At 30.3% G+C, this 25,921-nt stretch overlaps 2 protein-coding genes and 1 non-coding gene across 3 annotated transcripts; 2 read left to right on the forward strand and 1 right to left on the reverse strand.

The window, feature by feature from the left end:
* Positions 1-406: 406 nt before the first annotated feature.
* On the reverse strand, positions 407-1,968 carry LOC114372582 (AP2/ERF and B3 domain-containing transcription repressor RAV2-like). The gene has a single exon (XM_028330224.1). It carries the CDS (start codon positions 1,736-1,738, stop codon positions 683-685), a length of 1,056 nt encoding a protein of 351 aa, XP_028186025.1. The 5' UTR covers positions 1,739-1,968; the 3' UTR covers positions 407-682.
* A 15,969-nt stretch (positions 1,969-17,937) lies between these two features.
* LOC114370091 (30S ribosomal protein S16-1, chloroplastic-like) lies at positions 17,938-18,855 on the forward strand. Its single transcript, XM_028327374.1, has 3 exons — positions 17,938-18,196; positions 18,322-18,473; positions 18,550-18,855. The coding sequence occupies exons 1-3, from the start codon at positions 18,018-18,020 to the stop codon at positions 18,591-18,593; spliced, it is 375 nt and encodes a 124-aa protein (XP_028183175.1). The 5' UTR covers positions 17,938-18,017; the 3' UTR covers positions 18,594-18,855.
* Positions 18,856-23,056: 4,201 nt separating this feature from the next.
* Positions 23,057-23,128, forward strand: TRNAD-GUC. The gene has a single exon. It is a non-coding gene; the product is annotated as a tRNA-Asp (tRNA).
* Positions 23,129-25,921: the final 2,793 nt, after the last annotated feature.

Raw genomic sequence — 25,921 nt, forward strand, 5'->3', positions numbered from 1 at the left:
GAATTACATTATAAGTTATATATGAAATGTAATATTCGATATTGAATTAATTTATATATTTTATGATTTATTTTAATATTTACATACTCTTTTGAAAAATCAATTAAATTCAAACCACATATATTCTGTATATAAAGTAATCATGCTTTACAAAAATTTATATTTAACATAACTCAGTATTACTACTATTAGTTAAACTATAATATCTTTATATGGGTTGGTCATATCCATATGATAATGCAAGCTGAAATCATGAAAATGGAAAGCACCGCACATGTGATATACATGAACAAAGTTACAAAACAAACTTAAAAGTAAATCTCATACAAGGAATTGATTTATTATAAGGCGATAAATTTCAATTCATTTTTGTTTTTTTGTCGGAGATAGCTGTTCAGAGTTAATGTCCTGTGTCTAAAAAAATTACTTCTCATAGAAAACATTTATAATAAGAAAAAAGAATAACAAAATAAACAGTCGTATTCCTAGCTCGTTCCTTTTTTTTTTTTTGTTAAGAAAATTTCTGTTCAACAATTTTTCTTGCCCTAATTTTTCCTTTTTCTTTTTGTCTGAGACTATACACCTTTTGTGAGTGGCAACTTGCAACAACACCATCACCATCTCTACCTCATGAATTCAACAGTTACAAAATTCACAAAAGAAACTCAAAAACTATGTAATGTTACAAAGCTCCAATTACTTTTAACTTCTTGCAACATTCAAATGCAAACAGTTCCATCTCTTTTCTCTTCCCTACACCATCCGAACCGGGTACGGGTAGTTTCAAAAGGTTGACCCCGAAAAGCCGAACCATCTGAACCGGCTCAACGACCGGTCCAATCGGAACAAACAAACCGCCAGCATTATTGTTAACCTCACCACTCCTCGCCTTGCAGTCTATATATAGCTGCCGGTCCGGTCCGGTCGACTTGAAGAACTGAACCGCGTCACCGGCTCGAAGATTCTTCTCCTTAACGAACCGGCTCCATCCTTTGGTAAGCACGTAGCTCTGGCTACTGTTCCAATAAGAGTAACGAAACCGCCACACTTTCCCTCCAACGTCCTCAAAGTTCAACAACATTCCCTTCGCCGCCGAAGCCCCCGCCACGCACGGCGAGCTTTCGTCGCCGGATCCGCTTAACGGAAAGTGCTTCTCCGCGTGCTGCTTCGGTATCACTAATCGATTCAGCTTCCCGACGTCGCTCGGCGTAACCGTTTTCTCGAACAGCTGCTCACGCGCTTTCGCGTCGAACACACCGCTCGACGCGGTGTCAGCGTCGAGGCGGCGCCTACCACCGCGCGTGCTCTGCTGGAGCTCGTCGTCGTAGGTGTGCTTGCGGAGCATGTCGACGATCTCGAACTTGGAATGCGAGTTGAGGAACTCGGACTCGGCGTCGTCGGAGGCGGCGGGAGGCTTGAAGTTGGTGACGGCGTCGGGGCCGCGGAAGCGCAGCGCGGCGATGTCGTAGGCTCTGGCGGCTTCGTCTTCCTCGTTGAAAGTGCCGAGCCACACGCGCTGGTGCTTCTCGTAAATCTGAGCTCCCCAGCGACCGTTCGGTTGCGGCACCACGCCTTTGTATTTCGACGAAGGGAGTTTCCGGGATTCGGCCTCGCCGGAAACGCAACAACCGTCGGGGTCGACGACGGCGCTTGCAACGCTGCCGACGCGGCTGGGCGGCGGAACGGAAAGAGAGTCGCTGGATGTGGTGGTTTCGTCTGTGACACAGCCTCCATCCATTTTGTGTTGGTAATTAATTAACTTTGGTTTGTGTGAAGTGAGTGCAGATAAGGGTTTTGGTTTGGTTTGGTTAGGTTATTGTTGAGTATTGTAAGTGCTATAGCATGAAGTAGGAAGAAACAGAGAGAAACTTGAGAATAGGTATGGTTTGGTTTGAGGGAGAAGGATATTATGTATGTATATATATATATAGGAGGAACCTGAGCTAATGTAATGAGGTTTTTATGATTTAGGCATCATGGAAGATTACTTATATAATATTATTTCATTAAATGTGAGCGTGTATGGAGGATGGGTGGGTCAACTATTGGAGACGGAGGAAGATTCATTGTGTGTGAGAGAGAGGTTTCAATGGGAAATTAGGAAAAAGGATAAGATCACTAGATGTGGGTCACTTGACAATTTGAATTTCATAAAATGAGCTAACAATACAAATATAAGGGCAGGGCAGTCATATATTCATACATTATAAATTCGGAAATTGTGAACGTTCACCTTATTTTTAGGCGGAATGGGATGAAGGAAATGAATAGATAGAGAAAAAAAAATAATATTATCTTCCTTTTTATTTATAATAATCAAATTATAAGAAATAAGTTACAATATAAAATATCATACTATAACTTATTTCTTATTAAAAAAATCAGAAATAATAATAAATACATATGATGTGACGTAGAAGGTGAAAAAGAGAAAAAAAATGAGATAAAAATAGATGTAAAATAAAATATATGAATGAATTGAATATCATTATTTTTACATATTTGGGATGTGTGGATAAATAGAAGAGAAAAATAGTGAACAACAAAGAAAAAAAAATGATAAATTTGATAATGATGTGATGTGAAGAGTTCGTTAACTTTTTTTAATATTTTTTTTATGAAAAAGGAAAATTAGTTATATTTATTATTTTACCTCTCTCTTTTTCTTATTAGGAGAATGACCCTAATTCAATTGAGGTCTTTCTAAATCACATTGGCACCCTTTGGCTTTTTTTAGAAAACACTTATCTCTTCTAAATAACATTAAAGAAAGGGTGTGTGTCACTATATTAAATAAAAAAAAAAAGGTGTGTGTTACAATAAATATGCAGGAGGTAAGTGTTTGTTTAAAATTATGTCATCAAAAAGACTTAGGAAAGATTAGTGTAATTTTTTTATTTCTGTTTTTTACCTCTCTTTTCTTTATCATCCACCTCATTTTTAGGTGAACACTTACGATTTTCATGAGATAATAAGAGTATAATCACTAATTTTTAAAAAAAACGAAAAATGTTAGTAATATAACATATATTCTCTGACACACAGTCTTTAATTAATTAATATGATTTGAATTTATTAAACATTACAAATTTTTTTAACTCCTACTTATTTTTAACGGGTTTTACTCATAGCTTCATAATTTTTAATAACTTTTAACAAATAATGAAAAATGTGTTAGAATGACGGTGTCAAACAATATGTTATTAGCTAGCACTTCTCTTTTTAAAATGTGATAATTAATAATTATAGAGTAATATTATTTTCTTCTATAAATCTTCTTATTACCTTGTAACAATAAAAAAAAATCTATAATGTTATAAACAAAAATATTAGATAAAAAAGTAAATACATTCAATATCTTGAAAATATAAAACACCTTCAATACTTATTAAATAAAAAGTAGAAGAATTTAAAATCGTTCATAATAATAATCATTACGTTTTTAAAGTGTATTAATGCTATTTTACAATTAATATTTGTTTATTTTAAATAATTTAATATAAAAAAAATAATTTTTATGAAATTTATTAATTAAAACTGTGGTTTCTAATTTTAATTTTAAAATTAAATAAAGAAAATAAAAAATACAAGTTAGTCCCAATAACCTGTACGAGATAATAATTTGAACTAATAATGAAATAGTTTAATATTTATAATAATTTTATCTGACATGTCGCTAATAAAAAAAATGTAGTATATGTGATGCATTGAAAAAAAAAACAACTCAAATTTAATATAACCGAAGGTAAAATGACCTAAAACGAGACTTCCATTTGAAACCTGCTAGAGTCGCTTTAAGACAAGAATTTTGTCAATATCCGAATGAAAAATAATCTTACACCAAAATGATATACAAAAACATTTAGTGATCTTATTTTGAAAAGGGTTAAGAATAAAAAAAAATCCATATATGGAATTACCTCATAAATTGGGCAGTATCCGATTAAAGCATTAAAAGCACATATTGATGAATATTATATTTAAAGAAAGAAGACTTATTTGGTAAGTTTATAAAATTTTCTGGTGTAGAGATGGGGAATTGCATGCCTTAGAGTTGTGGGTAGTGTATGTGAGGCAGGACCCACATGAGGGAGGGGTGTGGACCATGAGTTGGTGAAGTTCATATTACCCAACATGATGGGGTTCACGAGGAGTGTGGACCTTGATTTACTCATGTTCATCCCCCCTTAGCTTTGCATTGCTAGCTGCTACTGGACAACCACTCAACATGCCTCTCTCTCCTCTTTTTATCTCCTTATCTTAACTCAACTCTTTCTATCTATTTCAAAATAATAAATATATTAGCTTCATCAAAATATACTCTATTATTAATTTGTTGTTTGTTAGGAGGATATACTGTGATATTTTGAAATATGCATCATCAACCCAATTATTTGAGTCTTGCTCCATTATCTTGGGTAAGGAAGTATATATGAGTTTGTTCCCTTTAACTTTTTAACAAGTTTAAAGTAAGGAAAATTGTTCTTCAACATCCCGTGTGTCATTAAATACCCACTAAGACAAAGATAAAAGAGAACGAATGGTAACTATTATAAGAGATATGATGTTATCATGCCACAAAAAGAGAGTTTTGAGAGAAATGATAAATATTAATCAGGAGTTTAAAAGAAAATAAATGTCCAAACTCCAAATAGAGGAGAGGAATCTTATATATTATTTTGTATTTAAATTTTGTTTATCCGAGAGTCATGGATAGACTTTAAAAATACCAGTGATGATTTTTATTTAAGCATGTTTTTTATAAATATCATCATCGTCATTAAATAATAATAAATAGGGTATTTTATTATTATTATTATTATTATTATTATTATTATTATTATGTCTCCAATTAATTTTTATTTTATTTTATTTTTAACCTAAAAGATACATGCTCTGAGCCAAAAACAAATTCTTGCCCATCCATCAGTCCCCACCTAATTTCACATCTCAGTTCTTGCCCAGTTCGAGTTTGTCTTTTCGACCAGGTTCGCCTGAGTATTTTTTTTTTAACATAAATAGAAAAAAGAAAACGAATAAAGAAAAAGCACATCCATTGCACAATCCTCTTTTGGCTCACGATAATATTGATGATCCATTTCTCTTGTTTGTCCCATGATTTCTTTATCTAGAATCTTACTTCTTAGAATGACTAGGATTGTGCTAAGACACAGATCATTCAGACAATTACAGTCAAGCTCTGTTACTAGCTACTTATATACAAATAAAAAAATTTCCTTAATTTTTGGATTATACAATTGCATTGCTGTCCTTAGATCACTCACAAATCACAATCCTATTGATACAAGTGACAAATATTTTTTTTTTTTATATATTTTCATTTTTATTCTTATTGTAATCAGTATGAATTTTGGTAATATAGGTATGTGATGAGTTGTGCAATGATATATATAAATAACAGCCAGACATGCGATGGGCACGGCAACAGTTTCAATCATAGCATGACACAGTAATGTAATATATAGTATTCTATAAAAATGAAATTGAAATCCGAGTTAGCATATATTTTTTTTGTGGTGAATAGAACAAAGTTCCGTATTATTGGGCATATAGAAGATGTACGGAAGAGTCCTTATAGCATTGCATTGGAATGGACCACATATATAGGCAAGTTGATAAAAACCCGAGGGCTCAAGACGGTGGGCCATAGTTGATGAATTTCTCTTCGATGGTTTTGGTTTTCTTCTGTTTTTTGTGGACCCCCCCATAATATAATAAGAGAAGAGAATCTCACCCAAACTTTTCAATTATAGCCACCAAGAAAATTTTAAGCATAATCCTAATCCATCCATGCATACCACCAATTATATATGCAGGCTACATTCATCAAATAATACAAACAATCATTTAATTCATTGTCAGTGGTTTAGCTCTCAACTACTGTCTCAACCTATCGAATTCTATGCAACTTATCTTTTTACTTCATTTCAATTCAGATATATAGTCAAAGTTTGCAGTTAAAGTACAAATATATAAATCGTTCCAAACTTTATTTTATTTCTTGTTTCTTTTATTAATATTTATAAAGATACAATAATATAATGTTTATATTTCTCTCTCTTCTATTTACAAATTCAATAAGGTGCTTTTTATTTCCTCTTTTAAGTGTGTGCACAATTTGGTTTTGTATAAAACCAAACCAGAATATGTTGATTAAACTTTAAAACTAAACAAAACTATTTTTCAAAATAAGTTAAACTTTTTATCAAACACTTTGGAATGGTGATCTTAATTGGTTTCAAAATAATTGTCTTCTATAGAAGACATCCGTGGTTCGTAAAAAACAAAAAAACAAAAACAAAAACTCATTTTGAATCGGTTTCCAGTTTATAGACAAAGCCATATTTGATTTAAAATTGATTTTGAAAACAATATTTAATTGAAAAATAATTTTAAAATTGATTTTAAAATCAAAAGTTATTTTAAAATTGGCTCAATTGTTTAAAATTCATTTTGAAAATAAATTTTGTAAAAACAAAATTGTTCTAAAACTAATTTTACTTAAACACAACATTTAAATCAGGTTTAAAACCAAAGCCGTTGTTTAACCAAAACTTCCTTTTAAAACCAGATAAAACAAACATTTCTTAAGAATTGAACCAATTTTGTAGAAAACCCTCTTTACAATATTTAAAATTTCAAGTTTAATTTGGTATCGACTGTAATTTGGTTTAATTTAACAAACTCTTATGCACGGCCTTATTTCGCTTCTCTTAAACATTTCCCCTCTTCTTTGAACCACCACACACTAGTACTATTTGATATATCTAATATTTACTCTATGTATATGGCCTAAGATCTGTGTGCGATCAAAATGCATTTTTATACTTTCCATGCTTCAGTCTAATTTATATTTTATGACAAGTGACAATTATATATAGAGTTATGTGATGCGATGTGTTTTTATTAGTATAAAAAATACCAATTAATATGTTTATAAGAATAAGATTTAACTTAAAATTACATTCCTGTAATAATTTATTCATTTTTTTTATTTTTCTTCTGATATTTTTTTAAAAATATTTTTAAAATCTTATTTTTTTAGTTGGTTCCAACGTTTATAAATCGCAAGTTATTAGCATAGTTAACCGTTGTTGACTATTGTTATTATCAAATGTCACAATATTAAAAGATGATATCACCAAGTATTATGTCATAAAAAAGATATTTTATTTATGTTATATCATCAAAACCATTATGTTGATAGAAAAAAAAAGTTACAAAGAACTAAATAACAAAAAAGTCATTTACAGAGACTAATTATATATATATATATATATATATATATATATAATTTAAAGGGACTAACAAAAAAATAACATACTAACAAATATTTAATAGAGAAAAACAACATCTATTTTCTTAAATTTAAACCATCTAAAAAATGTCAACATTGAGTTTATGTTTTTTTTATCGACAACATCAAATTTATGTGAATTCACGTCATAAACCACTCATGTATATCATGTAAAAGACTTGTATCACCATATTAATTACCTCATTACTTATGATTATAACCCCAAAAATCATAATGCTAAGATAATATTAAACTTAACTGAGCCACACAATCAACATGAGCCAATCACTCATAATAGTCATCAGTAAGACTAAAACATCACAAAGCAAGACACATTTTATAGAACAAGGAGAATTTGCCTCGAAATGTTTCAAGTACCATCACGATTAATTACACCGTACTAATGAGAATCACAGATCCTCCTAAAAGTATAGGTTCAACCAATAGAAAATGCCAAAACTTGAGTGTTTGTTTTAGGAAGGCTTTTAATTAAGTTATAAGTTTTAATTGGATTTGAATTTGGTGATATTTCTTGAAGAGAATAACTCACATACCACAGCACGAGACCTTTATTAGTAAAAGGAGGAGTGCTAGCTGCTAGCTATACTGTCCTAAATAGCTCTTAAATATGTCCGCAGTCATTATCCTAAACTGTATCGCATGTTATTTTATTAAAAATTTCTAATGTTTTTGTTTTAAAGCAATAAAAAGTGGAAATAACAGGTAATTAGAATTTTGTTGCGGAACCTTCTCCTACCTCACCTCAACTAGGACTGTTTATTAATTAATTTTAATATGTGACTATTTCTATGCATTTGGATTTTGCCTGCTTCTATGGGCAACTTGTGTTTTTTAAATTCCGTTGACACGACGCATCCCAAACCAAAAACAAATTTGAAATAATTAAAAAAAGTAGAATAAATAAAGTGTTAATGAATCGATTCTTTATTTTGTTTCAAAATATTATATAAATAAAAATTTGGATGCCTTCTAAAAGTCTTTGACGATTGCTTGGTTGATATTATTCCTACGCGGAAACAGAGTATTCATGGTCAAACACGTGCATAATGACCTATGCAATGCGCAGCTCATTAAGCCTTTAATTAATGGAGTAATTATTCTGACACTTATTAGCGTAAATCATAGTACTTATGAAACAAGCCTTTAATTAACGGAGTATAATAGTACTACACAACTACCTCTGTTCTTTTTAAATTGCTGGATTTTAGAAAAAAATTATTTCTATTAAGAAGTAATATATGTTTAAAGTTCAATATCACATTAATTAAATATTATATATATATACATATATTAAGAGAAAATAAAATTGCTTTAATTATTTTATACATGTCATAATAAATTAGTTGTAAATCCTATTATTTAAAATGAATTAATACTACCTTCTATCTTTTTTATAAGAAAGAAATTATAATGCAAAATACATTATCACTTAATTTTTATAAAAGGGGTCACAGGCAGTATTTGTTCGTTACAAACAAAATTATCAATAGTTAAAAATAATCTTATATAATAGTTTAAATTATTTATTAAATTAAATATAATTTATATATTTAAATATATTTATTTATTATATTTTAATTATAATTAAATTTTATATTTAAAAATACTTATTTATTATAAAATTTAATTATATTAAAATAGACATTTGATAATAGTTTTTTATGTTTGTTTATTTATCTCGATTACTATTATTTAATAATAGTTCATCTCAATTTAAATTCAGTTGAATTTTAAATTTTAAATTCTGATACATCATATCAAATGAATATAGGTAGAGGATATGAATCTTAAACAAAAAAAATTATTTTCATAATTTGTATTTAATTTCAAAAGAATTGTCTTTTTCATTAGTTATAGTATTAGTTGATAAAATAAAATTTTGACCAGTTCAATATTTTTACCAACATTTGTATTATTTCATTTAAATTTAAATCTGTTCATATAATAATACAGAATACACTTATGAACTCAATACACATCATGCACAACAGCACAAGAAACCTTACAAAAAAGAAAAGAAAAATTAAGACCCAGAGTGTTATAAAGAAAATAATAATTTTAAACATTCTCTTACTAATTTTTCTATTTTTTACTCGGTAAATTTAAATGCATTATATATTTTTAATCATTAAATATGTTTATTGTTATAAAAAAAATTGCAAAAAGAGTATAACATTACATTACTCTAAGAAAAACCCTAGAAAGCATCATCATCTTGGAGGATTTTATTCCATCTCGTTCCTAATGGAATAACCCAATAAAAAGAAAACCTACAACTAGTCCTGATCATTTGGTCTTCTAAAGCAATGAATAATGAATGCCACACAGCAGCCACTTGTTCTCAAAAGGAGATCATTGGATTGGATAATTAGCTTGTGTTAGTTACGTTTACGTAGTGTTATGAGCTAATTAAGCATCATCTATGTTGGCTATTATTAATTATTATATAATTAGATCCACTGTGCCACATAGCTATTAACTAATGTTATTGGTTGCGAGGGCCCTGTCAGATATAGCCTTTATGGCACAGGTGAGAGGTTAATAATTTAAGCCACAGGGTGATTGTGATTGTCTTCTGTTTCACCTTAAAAATATTGCAGAATAGTGTCCCACAGTTTCTGGGAATTATACTAAGAACCCTTTGATATTTAGTCAATACTCAATAGTCACTCAGAAATTTTGAATTTTCCCCGGTTATGTTATATCCACAGATTTTATCAAATAGGCTAGGGTTGTTATAAGGTCATCCATCATCTAAGTTTAACTTGGACCACTCATAATTCATTTATTTTAATTAGTCAATGATTTTTTTTATATTTTAATTTTCAAAAATTATATCATCACATCTAACTGCTATTAATATCTGGCCATTAGTATTCCAAGGCTACTTTATACAGTACATTCTAATTAACATGATTTTGCTCCGTTGAACCTTATCAAAGGAAATTTCCCTCATGTTGTGTCACTGTCTCTCACAAGTCACAACAAAACTTTCACTTTTATTTTGACAGAAATAATAACAATTTATTCTTATAAATTATTTATTAAAACTTATAGAATTACAAGTGAAATTTATTAAAAAATAATTCCATTTCATGTGTCTCAATAAATTTTAACTAATAAAAATATATTAAAAGTATGATGCTATATATTATTCCCCACTTATTTCAATTTATAAGTACGGATAGATTTACTATGAAATTTATTATATGCACGAATGAACACAACTTATAATTAATTAAATCCGAAAACTTTCATTTCATTTATAATTAAACTTAACAAACAATAACTTATAAGTTTTAATACTATATAGCTTAATTAATTATAACCTAATCACTACCAGCAGATACCCACTGATCACTCCTCCTCTTGATGCTCCACGCTTTTCCTCTCATTAATTGTGTTCTAGTATTTTGGAAAGAAAAAATAAATAGAAAGGGCAGTATATTAGTAGTAATAAAGAATAACGTATATAGCAATCGCCAACAATTTATTAATTGAGACCCAGCCAATTCCAGACTTACATCGGGATAATAGAATTGTAAATTAAAATAAACTGAAATCAAATCAGACTAAAACTTTTAAAAACCAGGTCATTTTTTAAAATTTTCAAACTAAAATACTCATAAAACTTATAATTTTTAATATTTTTTTTGTCAATAATAAAAAGTTGATTTAAAAAATAGTATGTTTTAAATATTTATTTGATTTCTATACATGCATAATTTTTATGCTTTACTCTTTTTTTTTACTACATTATGCTTTAGTCCTTACATCTAAAAATTACTCATTCTGTATATATTTTTTTACCTTATTTTAGTCTTTACACATACACTTTTTGATTCAGTTTAATTTTTTTTATTTAATTTTTAGGTTCAATATACAATTTTATACAGTAAAAACTAAAATTAATTAAAAAGTTTATGTGGGAAGACTAAGGCTATGTTTGATCTTTTGTTTAAGGTGTTTCTAATTCAGTTTAAAAAATAAATTTAATTTCGTAATATGTTTAGTTACCATCAAAAGAGTCAGCTGAGAAATATGTTTATATGTTAAAATTGACTAAAGATTCAGTTTTATATAAGCTAAGACTTGGATTGTTTATGTAAACACAAGTTACAAATTTAAATTGGACTTCAATTTAAACATTTATTAAAACAAATATTTTTTTAACATAAAAAGTTTAAAAGAATTTAGGTTTTGAAACTTATTAAGATCAGAAAATACTTCAAGTTACACTAAACACTTACATGAATATTTATAAATTATTTATCAAACAAAATTCTTATATTAACAACGAAATTTAAATCTACATGCATTTTTATAATATATAAATTCGATCCTTATTAACTGAGTAATTTTTATTGGCAAACAAAGAGTAATTTGTAAGTATATAAACTAAGGCGTAAAAATTATACATATATACCGAATATGACTAGTATTAACAAGTGAAATAGTCAATGCAAGGAGGAGACAAATTACAAGTGGAGTAACATTGGACCCTGAAATTATGTTGCCGGCATGATTAGTATGTTGAATCAAAGTCAAATAAAATTAGGACAAGTGGCAGGCGTAGTTGTTGGGCACCTTTGTTTATGTGTTCGCTACTTCCACGGACTGACCCAATATAAAACCTTTTTTTTTTCTCAGTCAAACGTCGACATATCATTGCTCAAGTTGCCAGTGTATATATGCTGTAAATTCAAGCCAATATTCTATAGGAAATTTTCCCAAAATGTGTATGGAGCATCTTTTGGAGCATACTTTTTTTTTCTTACAGAACTTAGAATTTCCTTTCTTCACTGTATAGTTAACATTCTTTAAATATTAAATTATTAAATAATATTATTTATGAAAATAAGATGATGTGGAATTTTTATTATTATAATAAATTTTTATGTGAATGGTTTGCTCTGCTGTGAGGTATTTTTACTCTCATATCATATGACCTGATTACAGAAATTGTTACTACATTAGATATTTTAGTAGTGCATAATTATTTACGTATCGAAATTTCTTGTATGTTTATTTCTTAAATTTTAGAAATTAAATACCTTTTCAATTATACACAAAAAATATTTATAATTTTGATGACATAATTCCAATGGTATAATTTTTTTTTACTATCTAGTCCTTATATATAATATTACAAATTCTTGTTGAAATTTTAGAGGAACCTTATAAAATACCAATAATAACCATAAACATATTATGTTAGATTATAAAGAAGAATTTTTGAAATACATAGATCCATAATGATTAATCAAACAAATATAGCGAAATCTGTAGGTGATTTTCGATCTATGCGTTCTTTTTAGACTCTATTACGGAATGCTATAGAGACAACGGATAACCAACTAACAACTTAATCGATGATTTCATAATTCTTCCTTGACCGAAACTTGTTTGTCTCAATAGGATTTTTGTAACTCCTAGAGATAAATTACGTGTAATGACTCGGTATATTAGAGACTATAGTCTTCTTATAGCGTATTAAGCTAATAAGATTTTTTTTATTTTCCAATGGATCAACTTTGACATATGCTCGTTTAAGTCTATATCATTTTATTTAGTTGTCTAACAAACTCACTTAATTTAATTACATAAAATAAAATCCACTAATGATAAATAGTTAATATAATTATCTTATAATATTAATACGCAATAATGATTGAAATAGAAATTCCAACAGTTTTATCTTTTAACTCTTATACTTAAAAATTATTCTCTTTTAATGTGTACAAACACGTTTGGATGACTTTTGATCTTGTCATTACAAAATGAGAAGAATTAATAGATAAAATTTGTATAATAGCAAGGATTAAAAGAGATCCAAAAGTATTTGTATAACGAGTAAAAGTATGATTTGTAAGTGTAGGCACTAAAACAATAAAATTTGTGTAATTATAAAAATGTTTTTTTTCAAAATATAATAATAACACGTTTAGCAGATAAACATATGATCGAGAAAGAGCTTTTCAAATTTCTGTGTAAAACTTTGATAAAAATATAACCTAAGAAGTGGTGCTAACAGACATTTAACTGAATAAAATAAAAGGTCAACTAGAATGCACAAAGAAAACAACTATAATATAGGAGCAATTCCCAATCCCGTCTATTAATCCAGTGTAGTGTTACTTAATTTGCACCTAAAATTGAAATTTTAAAATCATTTTAATAAAACTTGAAAGAAAATAACACAGGAAGAACCTCTAGCGCAATCGCATCAGAGGCTAATCGACCACAACATCGAACTCTTAATCTCTTATACAAGCAACTAAAACTTTCTATTAGTCTGATTATTATTAAAAAAAATTAATTGAAAATTTTGATTATTTATCATATAGAATTTGGTCAAAACTATAGTTAAATAGTAATCCAAAACTATCTAATAGATTCTTGTAACTGTAAGCCGGTACTTGGACTAAAAAGGTTATAAACGCGTAATCATACACATTATGTATAACCCAGGAAGTTGTTGACATTGTTCTCCTAATAATATATAATAAGATTAGGTGTGACAATGGTGCTTGATGCATGTTGACACCAATGAAAACAATGTGTTGTAAACAAAAACAAGCTCTATGAAGTTTATGTTTAACGATACACTTGTTGAGTTTGAATCAGTCTTTTGAGTCAAAGCATGGCTGGAAGAGAATATGTATGTTTCTGACAGATGATTATAAATAAATTATTAACGTATTGCATCTTAAAAACCAATTTACACTGTTTAGTTGGAATCCATATTTTCAGTCAAAGCATTACCTGAACGTTTGTTAAAGTCTTTCGGCACATGCTTGCTTAAAGTGAATTTTCAAACTTGTGTTAGTGACAGCTGAATGTTGATAACTTTGGCCTGGTCAAAAGTCGATGAATACCTAATTAAAATTCTTGTATGTAATTTGTATTGTAACTTCCAAATGTCGTTGTACATACGCTTTTAGGTGCACGTTAAACTCGGTGGAATGTTATTACCAACTAGGCACTACATGCATACAGCTATGACCCAGCAGCTCTTACGCAAAGAAGGTCAAATAGCGATTTCATCAAAACGCACATTTACTTTCCCTTGTATCTTGGACAATGTTAAAAGTTTTATATTGGATGTTTGCTACAGTGGTGGGTTAAAAAATAATTTCGTTTAGTCTCACACTATGAAATATTGTATCTAAAGTCTCTAAATGTTGGGATGGTAATTTTGTAATTCATATTCAAATAAAATTATGTCTCTAAAAGATACTTGGTGTCCATATAAAAAAAAAAGTCATTAAATACGGTGTTGATAGTTATACATTTTTTTATGTGATTTTTGTGCTGTGGCAACCAAACCAAAGATGCTAATAGAGTATTTGGATTGGCAATAAAAATTGGCATTCACTGTAAAATTATGATGAAATCAATACAAAAACAATTGGAGAATCGCGATGATTGCAAATTACTATATTACCAAACATTCAACTAATGTTTATGATTTCGACTCATGTTTAAAGCGCTAGAAAATTTAGATGAAAAATAATTTAGCATTGCTATGAAACATACCAGAAACACAAATTTGTGAGTTTAGTGTTGTGAAGCTTGCATTCTCTCTTTGGCACCAGAAAAACAAATCACTGCAATGACAAGCTATACGTACGGGGCTGTGCTCTCATGAACTATTATTACAGATAAGTCATTATTGGATCATTGCAGTAAAACAAAGTGTTCCGGAATGGTCCGCTGAGATTCACATCTGAAAACAATTAAATTACGGAGAATTGAATTGTATGTATGAGTTTGAGATGGCTGAGAGATGCAAGGGCCAACTCAGACAAATCAGGACAGCCCAAAAACAAAATAAAAACTGAAGCATGGGCTGTATAATAAAAAACTGAAGCATGGGCTGTATAATAAATAATATGTGAAGTGACAAAAATATCTTTCATTTAAATTTTAATAAACCTTACCTGCCTCCTTCTTCCTCCTTCGTTTTCTTCTTCTTGCCACACCTCCGTCGCTGCTGTTTGCATCCATTGCCACCGATAAACCACTCGTTGCCACCGTCATTGTAAGTGGTACCCATCATTGATTTGACTTTATTGGGGTGGGTAGGTGAATTGTTTGGATTGTGAGATCAGTATATAAGTCATACGGATTAATCAATCTGTATGAGTTATTCGAATTGAATAATCTGTGTAGGTCATACGGATTGGGTAATTCGTATGAGTTATACAGATTAAACTCGTTGCTTCTTTTATTCAATTGTTCTTACCAATATTTTAATTTTATCTTAGAGTTCAAACTCATTATTTAGATCTGATAGATTCATTCTTGATTAATCATTACTTATATAATTATTTAATCATATCCAACATTCATTCAACTAGTACACTAAGAGGTTAGGTTTCCGAAATTAAATATAACAAATAAGTTGTTAATTACTATAATAATCTCATGTCAAAATAAAACTATTATATTTCTTCTTGAGAACTTTCTATTGACATATTAAGGTAATATTAATCATATTGAGAATTCTCAATTGAATCAATTCAGTGATGATATCTACATATACATAATCTATATATATGCAATTTAATAAATAAGATCTATTAATCTTTATCCAGTAAAAACTATTACATATGTATTGATCTATTCGGATTATTAATGTCTTATTTACAATAATCCTATGAACAAGAACAATTTAGATTAAAATTAAAAAAAAATTCATTATTATAATATTCATCATGATAACAAGTCTATAATTTTAATCAATGACTTACTAAATTAACAATTTAATAAAATAATAAATATGATAATAAAATAAAATAATTATTTACTAAAATTGATAACATGAATTAGATCTTGAACATACACATTTATTTATTCCCTACATGTAACTCATGGCAGACAGCTAGCATAGGAGCAGCAGAAGGGTGAGGAAGAAAGATTAGATGCTATGAAATCCAAGAAAGATAAACATGAGTTATCATCTTTGGTTAAATCGATTAAGATGAAATCAAAGCAATTCCAGCTAGTTTAATTGTGGGAAGCCTGAGAATTTTGCGAGGGAGTGAATGAGGCTTATGAGTGAATAGAAGGGTTGGAGAGGAGGAGGGTTACGTTTTGCGAAGGGAAAAAAACGTGGAATAGTACATATATATAACATGAGATATCATCTTTTTCTTTTTTGCACCTATTAATAACAGTTATTAACTTAATTATTAGTCTCTCTTAGACTCTTAACTCCTGATTTCGGGCAAGTTTATACACACGGCAAAGATTGTGGTTTTGGTCTTTTTGACTATGGTTCTGGTTTGTAGGCAAAGTTGCCTTCTTTTCACAAAATTATTGAAATTTGATATTTTGATTTATTTGTCTGAAAGGTTGATAGGAAATATTATCATAAATTTAGTAGTGTGCTTGGATTTGATCATTGATTCTTATGAACAATGGGAACAAAGATTGATTGAAGAAGTTAGAGATTGTATTTGGTTCTTTGGAAAATCCAACATATATTTCTAGATATATACCAGAATTCTACTTGTCATCAGAAATAGGTTATTCCCTACTTTGTCACCGTTTTAAGCTTGCTTACCAATATTTCACTTATCAGTGTTTAATTGAATGACAGTGAGATAAATCATAAATGTTTCTGGTGCGTACCATGGCCAGCCCTCCCTTGAAAGTTGCTGGCTTAATTGTTTGCTTGGCTAGTTGGCTGTTATATTCTAGCAAATAATTTGAGCTTCTTTAGTGAGATGAGGATTTTTGCGCCAATTCTACTGGCTTAATATTGTGTTTCTAACGGGCTATTCCCCTAACACCTCTTTTTTTTTTAACTCTAAACCTGTGGAATGGTTTCTCTTCATCATTTTGAAGTATATTCTCTCTCTCTTAAATAGAAACATGCTTATATTATTCCCTCCTTGGCAACTTGAGTAGCAATACAAGTAAAACATCAAAATAACGAGGACCAACGCAAGAAATTGCCACTCTAACAAAACACACATACGTGTTTGGTAATTCCGATATGACAATTTGCCATCAAACTTTCAAATTCTGAATCATCGCGACTCCGACGCTTGATTCCTAAACCTATTACCTGACTATCTGTTTCAATAATAACATCACGATAACCATTACGCTTCAGGTAGTCAAATGTAAATAAAAGTGCCAACGTTTTTCTTTTTTATACCAATAAACTTTGAATAATAATTAAATTACAATCATTATTTAAAGAAACAATGTTAATGTTATAGTCATTATATATAATTTCTAATAACAATTTCTTTTTACTATTTTACGACTAAATATCATTATTTTAAAAGTATTTTTAATTGTTTCACATATAAAATTTATTCAAAAAGCAACAAATTTTAAGTTTCAATTCTAATTCTAATTCTTATCTTATTTCAATTATAATTTTATAATATAATATTTATTTAAATTATATTTATAAAAGTTTGTGTTAGATAAAAATTAAATGGGGACAAATTTTGTAAAGAGGAGTGTAACGAGGAAAAACGGGTGCAAAAAGAAAGGCATGAACTAAGCCCGGAACCCGAAAAACATGGGGCCTGTAATCGAAGGGCTATTAGAAATTTAGCATCCTGATCCTTCCCTCCATTCATTCTTATCTTCTTCTTCTCCCAAAAGCCATTGCATTGTGGTGAATGTTTGAGTGCAGAAGGTAAAAAAGAAAATGGTGGTGAAGATTCGATTGGCAAGGCTCGGGTGCCGGAACCACCCATTCTATCGTGTGGTTGTTACGGATAGCAAAACAACAAGAGATGGCAAGCAACTTGAAGTTTTAGGTTTCTACAATCCCGTCGCAGGCAAGGATGATGACAAAAGAATGAGCCTCAAACTGGAGAGAATCAAGTAAGTATGTAATTTCCATATATTTGTTTAACTCAAAGATTGGAATTATATTACCCATGTGAAATGTTTCTTTATGAATTTAATAATAGGACACTAGAACTTTGATTCCCCCTTGTGTTGTTTAGGTATTGGCTTTCCGTTGGAGCTAAGCCTTCAGAGCCTGTTGAGCACCTTCTATTTAGAGCAGGTTTAGGACAATCTCATCAATTCCCTGTTGCTGCTCTAAATGGACATATCCTCAACCAAGACCAACCAACCATTGCTGCTGATCACAATGGTGAACTCGACTCTCCCTTCTCCTTCTGTGCTATTCTCCCATTTCTTTCTCTTATTTCTTTTACCCTTTATTCTAGGTATATCTCCAGAAGCTATATTTTCTATTGCCCTACAAGTTTGAAGATAATAGCTACCATACATTTGGAGAAGGTGGGTGGTTGCACCCTCTTCTGTTCAATACCACCTAGAAATAAATTGATAGGTTATCTTGCTGTCGACAAACTGGTTAGATTTGTTTCCTGGGAAGTAGCAAAAGTAGCTCATCTGATTTTGGTTTATGTATGCATGTCTCACATTCTTGTCAACACACCACTTGGTTTTTATGCTTATGCAATTCTTCTTGATTCTGACAATTTATTTTGAAATATTATCCTGTTTTCTTATATGTGTGTGTTATAAAAAGAAATGACGAAAATAATTGTCTAAAAAAAACTTTTGAAAAGCATGTAAATATTTTATAATTATAAACGAATAGCATCTTGTTCAATGTTCGAGTTTCAGTCCTGTGCCCACACACTGGAGACTTAGCTTCTGCCCTTTAAGTTGAGTTTTGACAGGGAGTGATGCTTTGAGGTTCATATTGACCAATTTTTTTCGTACTTTTTTTGTTTTTACTTTGTATGGACTATGCATTGGATGCCACTTTGGTTTTTCTTCAGAATTAGTAATATTGTTACATATATCGCATTGTTTGTTGATTCTTATAACTTTGATGAGTACTTGTTCAGCTCATCCTTTATTTTCCATTGGAATTCTTGTTCAGTTTGCTAGAGGATTTGATGTAAGGAGCATTTATCATGTCCTGAAGCCATGTAGTTGTCATGCTTCATCTAAAAATCTGAAATTACTGGATCTTCAGAATAGTGGTTTACACATTAATCAAGTCCAAGTGTCGTAGAAATAAGACATCTACTGTCATAAAATCACAAATGAAACGAGCCTATGTTTCAAGTAAAACTAACAGGATTCTACACAATTTGTTCTTTCCTGTATGAATCTAGGATTTGTTTGTGCAGTGTCCATGTTATAGGGCCTGTTTAGGTAAGCTTCCAGGAGAAGAAAATAAGAAGAAAAAATGAAATTATCTTCTCCATAAGTTAAAATTAGCTTATGCATAAAATAATTTTAGCTTTTGGAGAAACTCATTTCATTTTTCTTCTTATTTTCTTCTCCTAGAAGTGCTTATGCAGAAGCTTACTCAAATAGTGTCATAAAAATATCTGTTGATTAAAAACAGTCAATGAAAAATTTAGGTAACTATATGCTTACTATAAAGAGGATAGCTGAGACATCTTGCTACTCTTGATAGCTGAGACAGTCGAAAATAGCAGAGACAGATCTTCTCGCCACTCTTGATGGCTGGGAGAAGAGTGGAGAGAGTAGTGAGTGACTGAATTCAAGGAAAAAGGGGGGAGTTAAATTCTGAGTGTGGGAAAGATAGGAAGAAAAAAGATTAGACACTACTTGAGTGGAAAAAGCAGCAGTCAGGGAGGGTTGAAGGTGAAAGGAAAGGAAAATAGCAGAGACAGAGTTCTAAGTGATGTGATTGGTGTATATCTCTTTATGCTACTGTTATGTTGTTTACTTGGCTTTTCCTAGTAATCTTTTGTTTGTTCCTAGATCCTTCACAACCACCGTGCCTCCCTTCATCACCCACCAAAGCCTCCACACCATTATTTTGTAAGGTTTAGGTATTTGGCTGTTAAGCGGTAGTTGTTATGTACTAATAATCACCCTACACCATTGATTGTTTAGAACATAAACAACATAAATAGGTCTCTAAGTGTTCTATTCAGAATCCTTCAGTCATCCATTTTTCGATTTGGTATGTCAGTCATCCATTTTAGATGATATGCATTACTCATCCTCAGGGTTGCAAATAGAATAATTCCTTTCAGAAAGAAATGACTGAAGTTGGATCTCTATCACTAACAATATAAGGGAGAATCCTAGTTGAGCATAAATTTCAGCTTGTAGAATAGGGGCGTTTGACAGGAATGGAGTGGTCCAATTTGATGAGGTTATCCACAACTTAAGTAGAACTGCATCCTTGTTATAATTTTGAATTTCGAGTTCATACTTCGGTAACTACCAATAACTTCTCTGACTAATTCTATTTCTGGGTGGTAATCCCCTGCTCCAGTTGATAGCTTAGGCTCTTCTGACTGTGTATGATGTAAATTTCCTCCCGAACAAGTATGGTTTCCAATGTTGAATATCTAAATCAATGCCAAGAGCTCTTCCTCTTACACTTTAAAGAGGGAAGCTTCTGTTAAAGCCTTGTAGAATAAAGCAATAAGCATTTGTCTGAGAGCATCACACTTAGTGGTAAAGGGCAAAAGAGTGTTCGCGTGGCTAACACTCAAGTTGTTAATATGTGCATGGCTTTTAAGCAGAACCCAAGTTCAAATGCGACGAGTAAGTGCATTGGCAATGAAAATTTACTATTCCTAGTGAAGTATGTGATCTTCTTGGCTATTTGATAAAAATATTATTTTACTTTCAAGTATAGACGAACCTAAATGAGAGAGTATATGGATCTTATTTAATTTCATTTTTTTAACATTAGTAAAGTATTAAGTTTTGATTTAAGCTTCATTTTTTTATTTGATTTTAATTTTAGACATTAATTTTTTTTACATTGTAAATCAATTTGAAATTATCTTAAATGACACTTAAAATAGTTGTTATAAAGTTAAGCAATTCTTGTATACACACAAACGTAACACGTTAAATTTACACACAACCACTCAAAATTTGATAGCTTACTAAAAGAAAAGATGAAAAATATAATATATGAAATTTACAATCAAAGGCACGTGAGAGCTTCTATCTCTTCTTTTCTCTGGTTCCAACATTGAAGTCTGTTTGCCTCGCGCGCGTTTCGTGATTGTGCGACTGTGCTTTCAAAGCTATGCATTTTCCGATGATGTTAATGCTCTGAGTTTCTAACACCATATATCTAGTTGCTACCCACTATGGAGCAGTGGTGGGGCCATGTTTATGGTCTAAGTTAAGATGTTAGAGAACTTCGTGTGGTGAAAAATGAACTCAACTTTCATTCGTCAGAGGAATTTACAGCACCTTGCTTAAGTGAAAAAATATTACATTGAATCTAAATATATTTGTAATTTAAAATTAAAGACAATGAAACCAGTGTTGACAAAAATGTGATTTAGAGCCTATTATTTAGGAACCGTGATCTTTTGTAGTTGACAGAAATGTGACGGGTTGTTGCCTATGACCATTGCTTTCCAAATAGAAACATTTCTCTCTGGCATGCACTTCAACAAATAGGTTCTTGACACTCTCAAGATTGCTCATTTTAAGATGACATTTATCATGATATTACACGAATGATGTTCTTAGGCATTTATCAAACAGTGTCAAAACGATAATAGATTGAAAATGAACTTGTTTGAGGAACACCCAGAAGTTAATATCAAAGAATGAAGTTAACAATTGTTTCAATGTCATGATATTTAGAAACATAAAGAAGCACCAAGCCACCTCCTATATCAAGAGTTCGTTGAACACAAGAAAGTTCTTAAGGGTGGTAGTACTCTATTTTCTCTCCTTGGTAACAGAGTCTAGGCAGAGGTAATTTAAAGGAGGCAGGGTCAAGAGATGGATGTAACGTCGAAGAGAATCGTTTAATAGAATCTCTCCAATAGAAGGTGGCGTAACGCTTGCGGGCTGTTGGAGGATGAGTGACACAGACTCTAGTAAAAGGTTTCAACGGCGTTTTTGAAAGAAATGGTGATGCTTGAAGGAGGTGGGAGGTGGTGGTAAAAATATCTAAAAGTTTTGGTAAAGTATGAGAAAAAAGTTTGGAATGCTCACGTGCTTTTAATTTTATATTCCATATATTGTTTTTTATTTTTAATTTTATTGAATTGTTAATTTATGAGTATGTTTAAAGCTGACGTGTTAGGTTTGTGTGTCCATAAGAATTGTTTATAAATGTTAATAGATTTGTCATATTTTTTATTGAATAAATTTATCATATGATAATGTGTAATTGGATGGCAATGAATATTATCAAATTTTTTTTTTAATTTTACCTTATTACGTTATTTTTTAACATTTTTCATGTAAAATAAGAGATTTATTTTTTCACTATTACTCAAATTTCTGTCCGTTGAAATGATATTATTGTATTTAGGTAAGTGGAATGATGATATGTCAAAAAACTTTTCACGAATTCCATCAAATAGTATAACAGTTTATTTTAATTCTTAGTTATTACTAAGAGTTAACACTTGTTTAAATCTGGATGACATAAACGAGACTTTATAAATTCAAAATACTGTATGGTATTATGTCTATTTTTTTTTCAACTGGAAATATTGAAAATATATTTCCTACTACACTATTTTAATTAATTAATTGAAATATATGAAATTTATCAAATAAAAATTGAGATCCAAATAATTTTCAATAAATAATAAAAAATACATTAAAAGCAATCTGTTTTTCCATTTAAACACGGATACTTGTTATCATCACATGATTTTTCAATTGTATTAACTTTTACATTCACATATTAATATTAAGAATATCACGAGTCATTTTAACAACAAAGTCGTTGTAGTATAGTGGTAAGTATTCCCGCCTGTCACGCGGGTGACCCGGGTTCGATCCCCGGCAACGGCGATTTCTTTTTTTTTTTTTTCTCGTTTTTCTCTGAAAAGGCTTTTTTGTTAGGGTATTTTTCGTTTTTTCTGTGGGTGATAGGGTACAGTGATTGCGTGGTGGCGTTTCATGCTCCAATGGTAAATGTAAATCACATTTTTGTGAACAATTCAATATATTTGGTGCTGCTATAATCTTTCTTAGAATGCCGAGCGTCAAATACTAATAACCTTTCATTCTCCTTGTCAAAACTAATCAGTCAATTTCTGAATTGAATGAAGTATGAACATTGTATGGCCATCAAGTAGTAATATAAACAAGAACACAGCATATAAAAGATTTACCCTTAAAGTTATCCCTAGCTTATACAGATACTCAAATGTGGGTAACTAACAAACAGAAACTAAACTAGAGACTAGAGTTATTTAGTCTTCTCCAACATTCTTATATAGGCAATAATATTTTACACTTTGGTAGATTAATTCTGGCTTGGCCTCGTAACAATTTTTGTTATACTTTTAATTTTGCTGCATTTCTGGATTAGAGATTTATCAATCCTGTTTATTATATGATTGATCAAGCTGGAGTTTCAAAGAGCGAGTTTGCCAATTATGTCATTTTCTTAATTGTAGGCATTCCCTGGATTAAGCACATACATAGACTCATAAATTCAACATTAATTCAGTTATCTGACTATCATAATAAGGTATTACTCATTGGGGTTGCATGAAGAAAACTGTAGAGCCTCCCTATGGTCCTTACGAGATATGTAATTAATGTAAAACCATTTGTGTGTCTTTAACTAACAATTTAATAAGCTTTTAGGATAATTGATTCATAACATTGTATTAGTTTTTATGATTAAGTCGTGACATAGTTTCAAGCCTAAAAAGAGTCTTCTTGCTAAGGGATAGCGTTTGTGAATTATGTCTACCAACTTAAAATTTTGAACTCGAGAGGCCTTGAGCTATTGGATGTGAACAAATGACATCAATATCAATAGTATGATACAAAGCACACCAAAGGCTGAGTTCACACTCTAACTGGGAAATGGGAATGACTGTTTGCAATATTTTTTATGCAAAATGTGAGGCTGCAGGACTCTGAATAAGGCATGTCATGTCACATGTGAGTGCTATTGCGCTAAGTCAGGAATATTACTGAGGAACTAAGAGAAATTATCTTTGTTCTGAAATTACTTAATTTTTTTCAGCATTTATCATCGACGTGGTTCTTTAATTTCTTGTTATTTTGTAGAAAATTGAGCCAAGAACAAGAATGATTTAGCACAGATAAATGCTTTATTATGCTCTTAGGCTATGTTTGGACCAAAGTTGGAAACGTGTTCTTGAGTAAAATGTAGAAATAAGAATTTGTTGTTTTGAGTAAAATTACTTCTGAGCCCCCCAACTGACATTTTTAGACTTCAGAGAGAAATTATATATAATTATATATAAGAACCTTGAATGAGACTATCCATGGATGTGTTCCTCAACAAATGCATAAAAAAGTCTTTGTGGAGCAGATGGATCCCCACGGAGGAATGAATTGTAAATAATTATTGTACACGTGAGAACTTTGTCCATATTTTGGATATCAAAGTTAATTATCTTGATGAGATAGAACGGCTTTTTAATTTGAAAAGAAAAAACAAACCAAGTCTGATAAATGTAAGGGGATAATCTTTTGAACGCACGTGTAAACCTGCTTTTTATAATATATGTTGTTGAGAAGGTGTTAAGAATGATGGAAATCGTGATAAATAACATGACATTATCTTTCAATGACACTATTTTTACGTTCCTTTTGGCCAGCTGTTATCCCATCATGAATAAAAACTCATTGTTGCCTTTTAGACTTTAGAGAGCACGAAAAGACCTTGCAACTTCTCCTCACTTCAATATTTCTTCTTTCATTTGTACTTGACTGAGTGAATTACGGTAACTCCTAGAGATTTTTCAATGGATGACCATTTTACTTAAAGATATGATCCAACTCTGGATCTTCAAAAGGTGAGCACTTTAATAATCATGAATTGTTGCATCAATTTAGTCACTCCTCGTACCCTTTCTCCTCAAATTACGGGATAATAATTGGATTACATAATTGAATCCAATTTTTTTTTCTGAATACTTGAGGTAACACACCTATCACTAGATGTGAGACAACAGTTTTTTTATAAAATGGCCAAAACAAAACTTTGCTAAAGCAAATTAGATCCACTAGATTATTTGTGTAACTAAAGTAAAACTGTAAGTTGTCACTGCCAATCTCAATATGTGTGTAAGAATCCTCATGAATTAGCTGTGGCTGGAATTCTAAAGTTACATGTACATATTGGTAACACAGTCATTAGATCTGTCATTGTTACATAACCAGCTATCGCATTGTGTTCGTACACAAGTGAAGCTGTACTTATGTTACTTAACTAGTAAACCTCAGTATGTGATGTCATCATAAAAGGTGGAAAAATTATAATATATACTTCCTTCGTTATTATGATAAGGATTGTAATTAATTTATTGAATTTCAAAAAAAATATTTAACAACCTTCTAATATATTTTTTATTTATCTGATTAACGACTTATTTACTCTTCTTATATACTATTCTCACTAAATATCGATTAAGACTAGTTTAAAAAAAAAATTAATGCAACATTGATTTGATTTTGTAAAATTATATATATTTTAGAATAATTTTTTTCTCAATAACATCATATAATCTAAAACGAAAATATTAGTTTTTCTTGGCATCTTTATCATCCTTTTATCTCTGTATCAGTTATCACATTTTACTTTTTCTACTTTCTTCC

This window comes from Glycine soja, chromosome 10, assembly GCF_004193775.1.
Source record: "Glycine soja cultivar W05 chromosome 10, ASM419377v2, whole genome shotgun sequence".
NCBI classification, from domain to species: domain Eukaryota; kingdom Viridiplantae; phylum Streptophyta; class Magnoliopsida; order Fabales; family Fabaceae; genus Glycine; species Glycine soja.

Coding starts and splice junctions, on each gene's coding strand:
- LOC114372582 (XM_028330224.1), bottom strand. CDS start 1,738: ATGGATGGAGGCTGTGTCACAGACGAAACCACCACATCCAGCGACTCT.
- LOC114370091 (XM_028327374.1), top strand. CDS start 18,018: ATGGTGGTGAAGATTCGATTGGCAAGGCTCGGGTGCCGGAACCACCCA. Junction 18,197..18,321: donor CTCAAACTGGAGAGAATCAA/GTAAGTATGTAA, acceptor TGTGTTGTTTAG/GTATTGGCTTTCCGTTGGAG. Junction 18,474..18,549: donor CATTGCTGCTGATCACAATG/GTGAACTCGACT, acceptor CCTTTATTCTAG/GTATATCTCCAGAAGCTATA.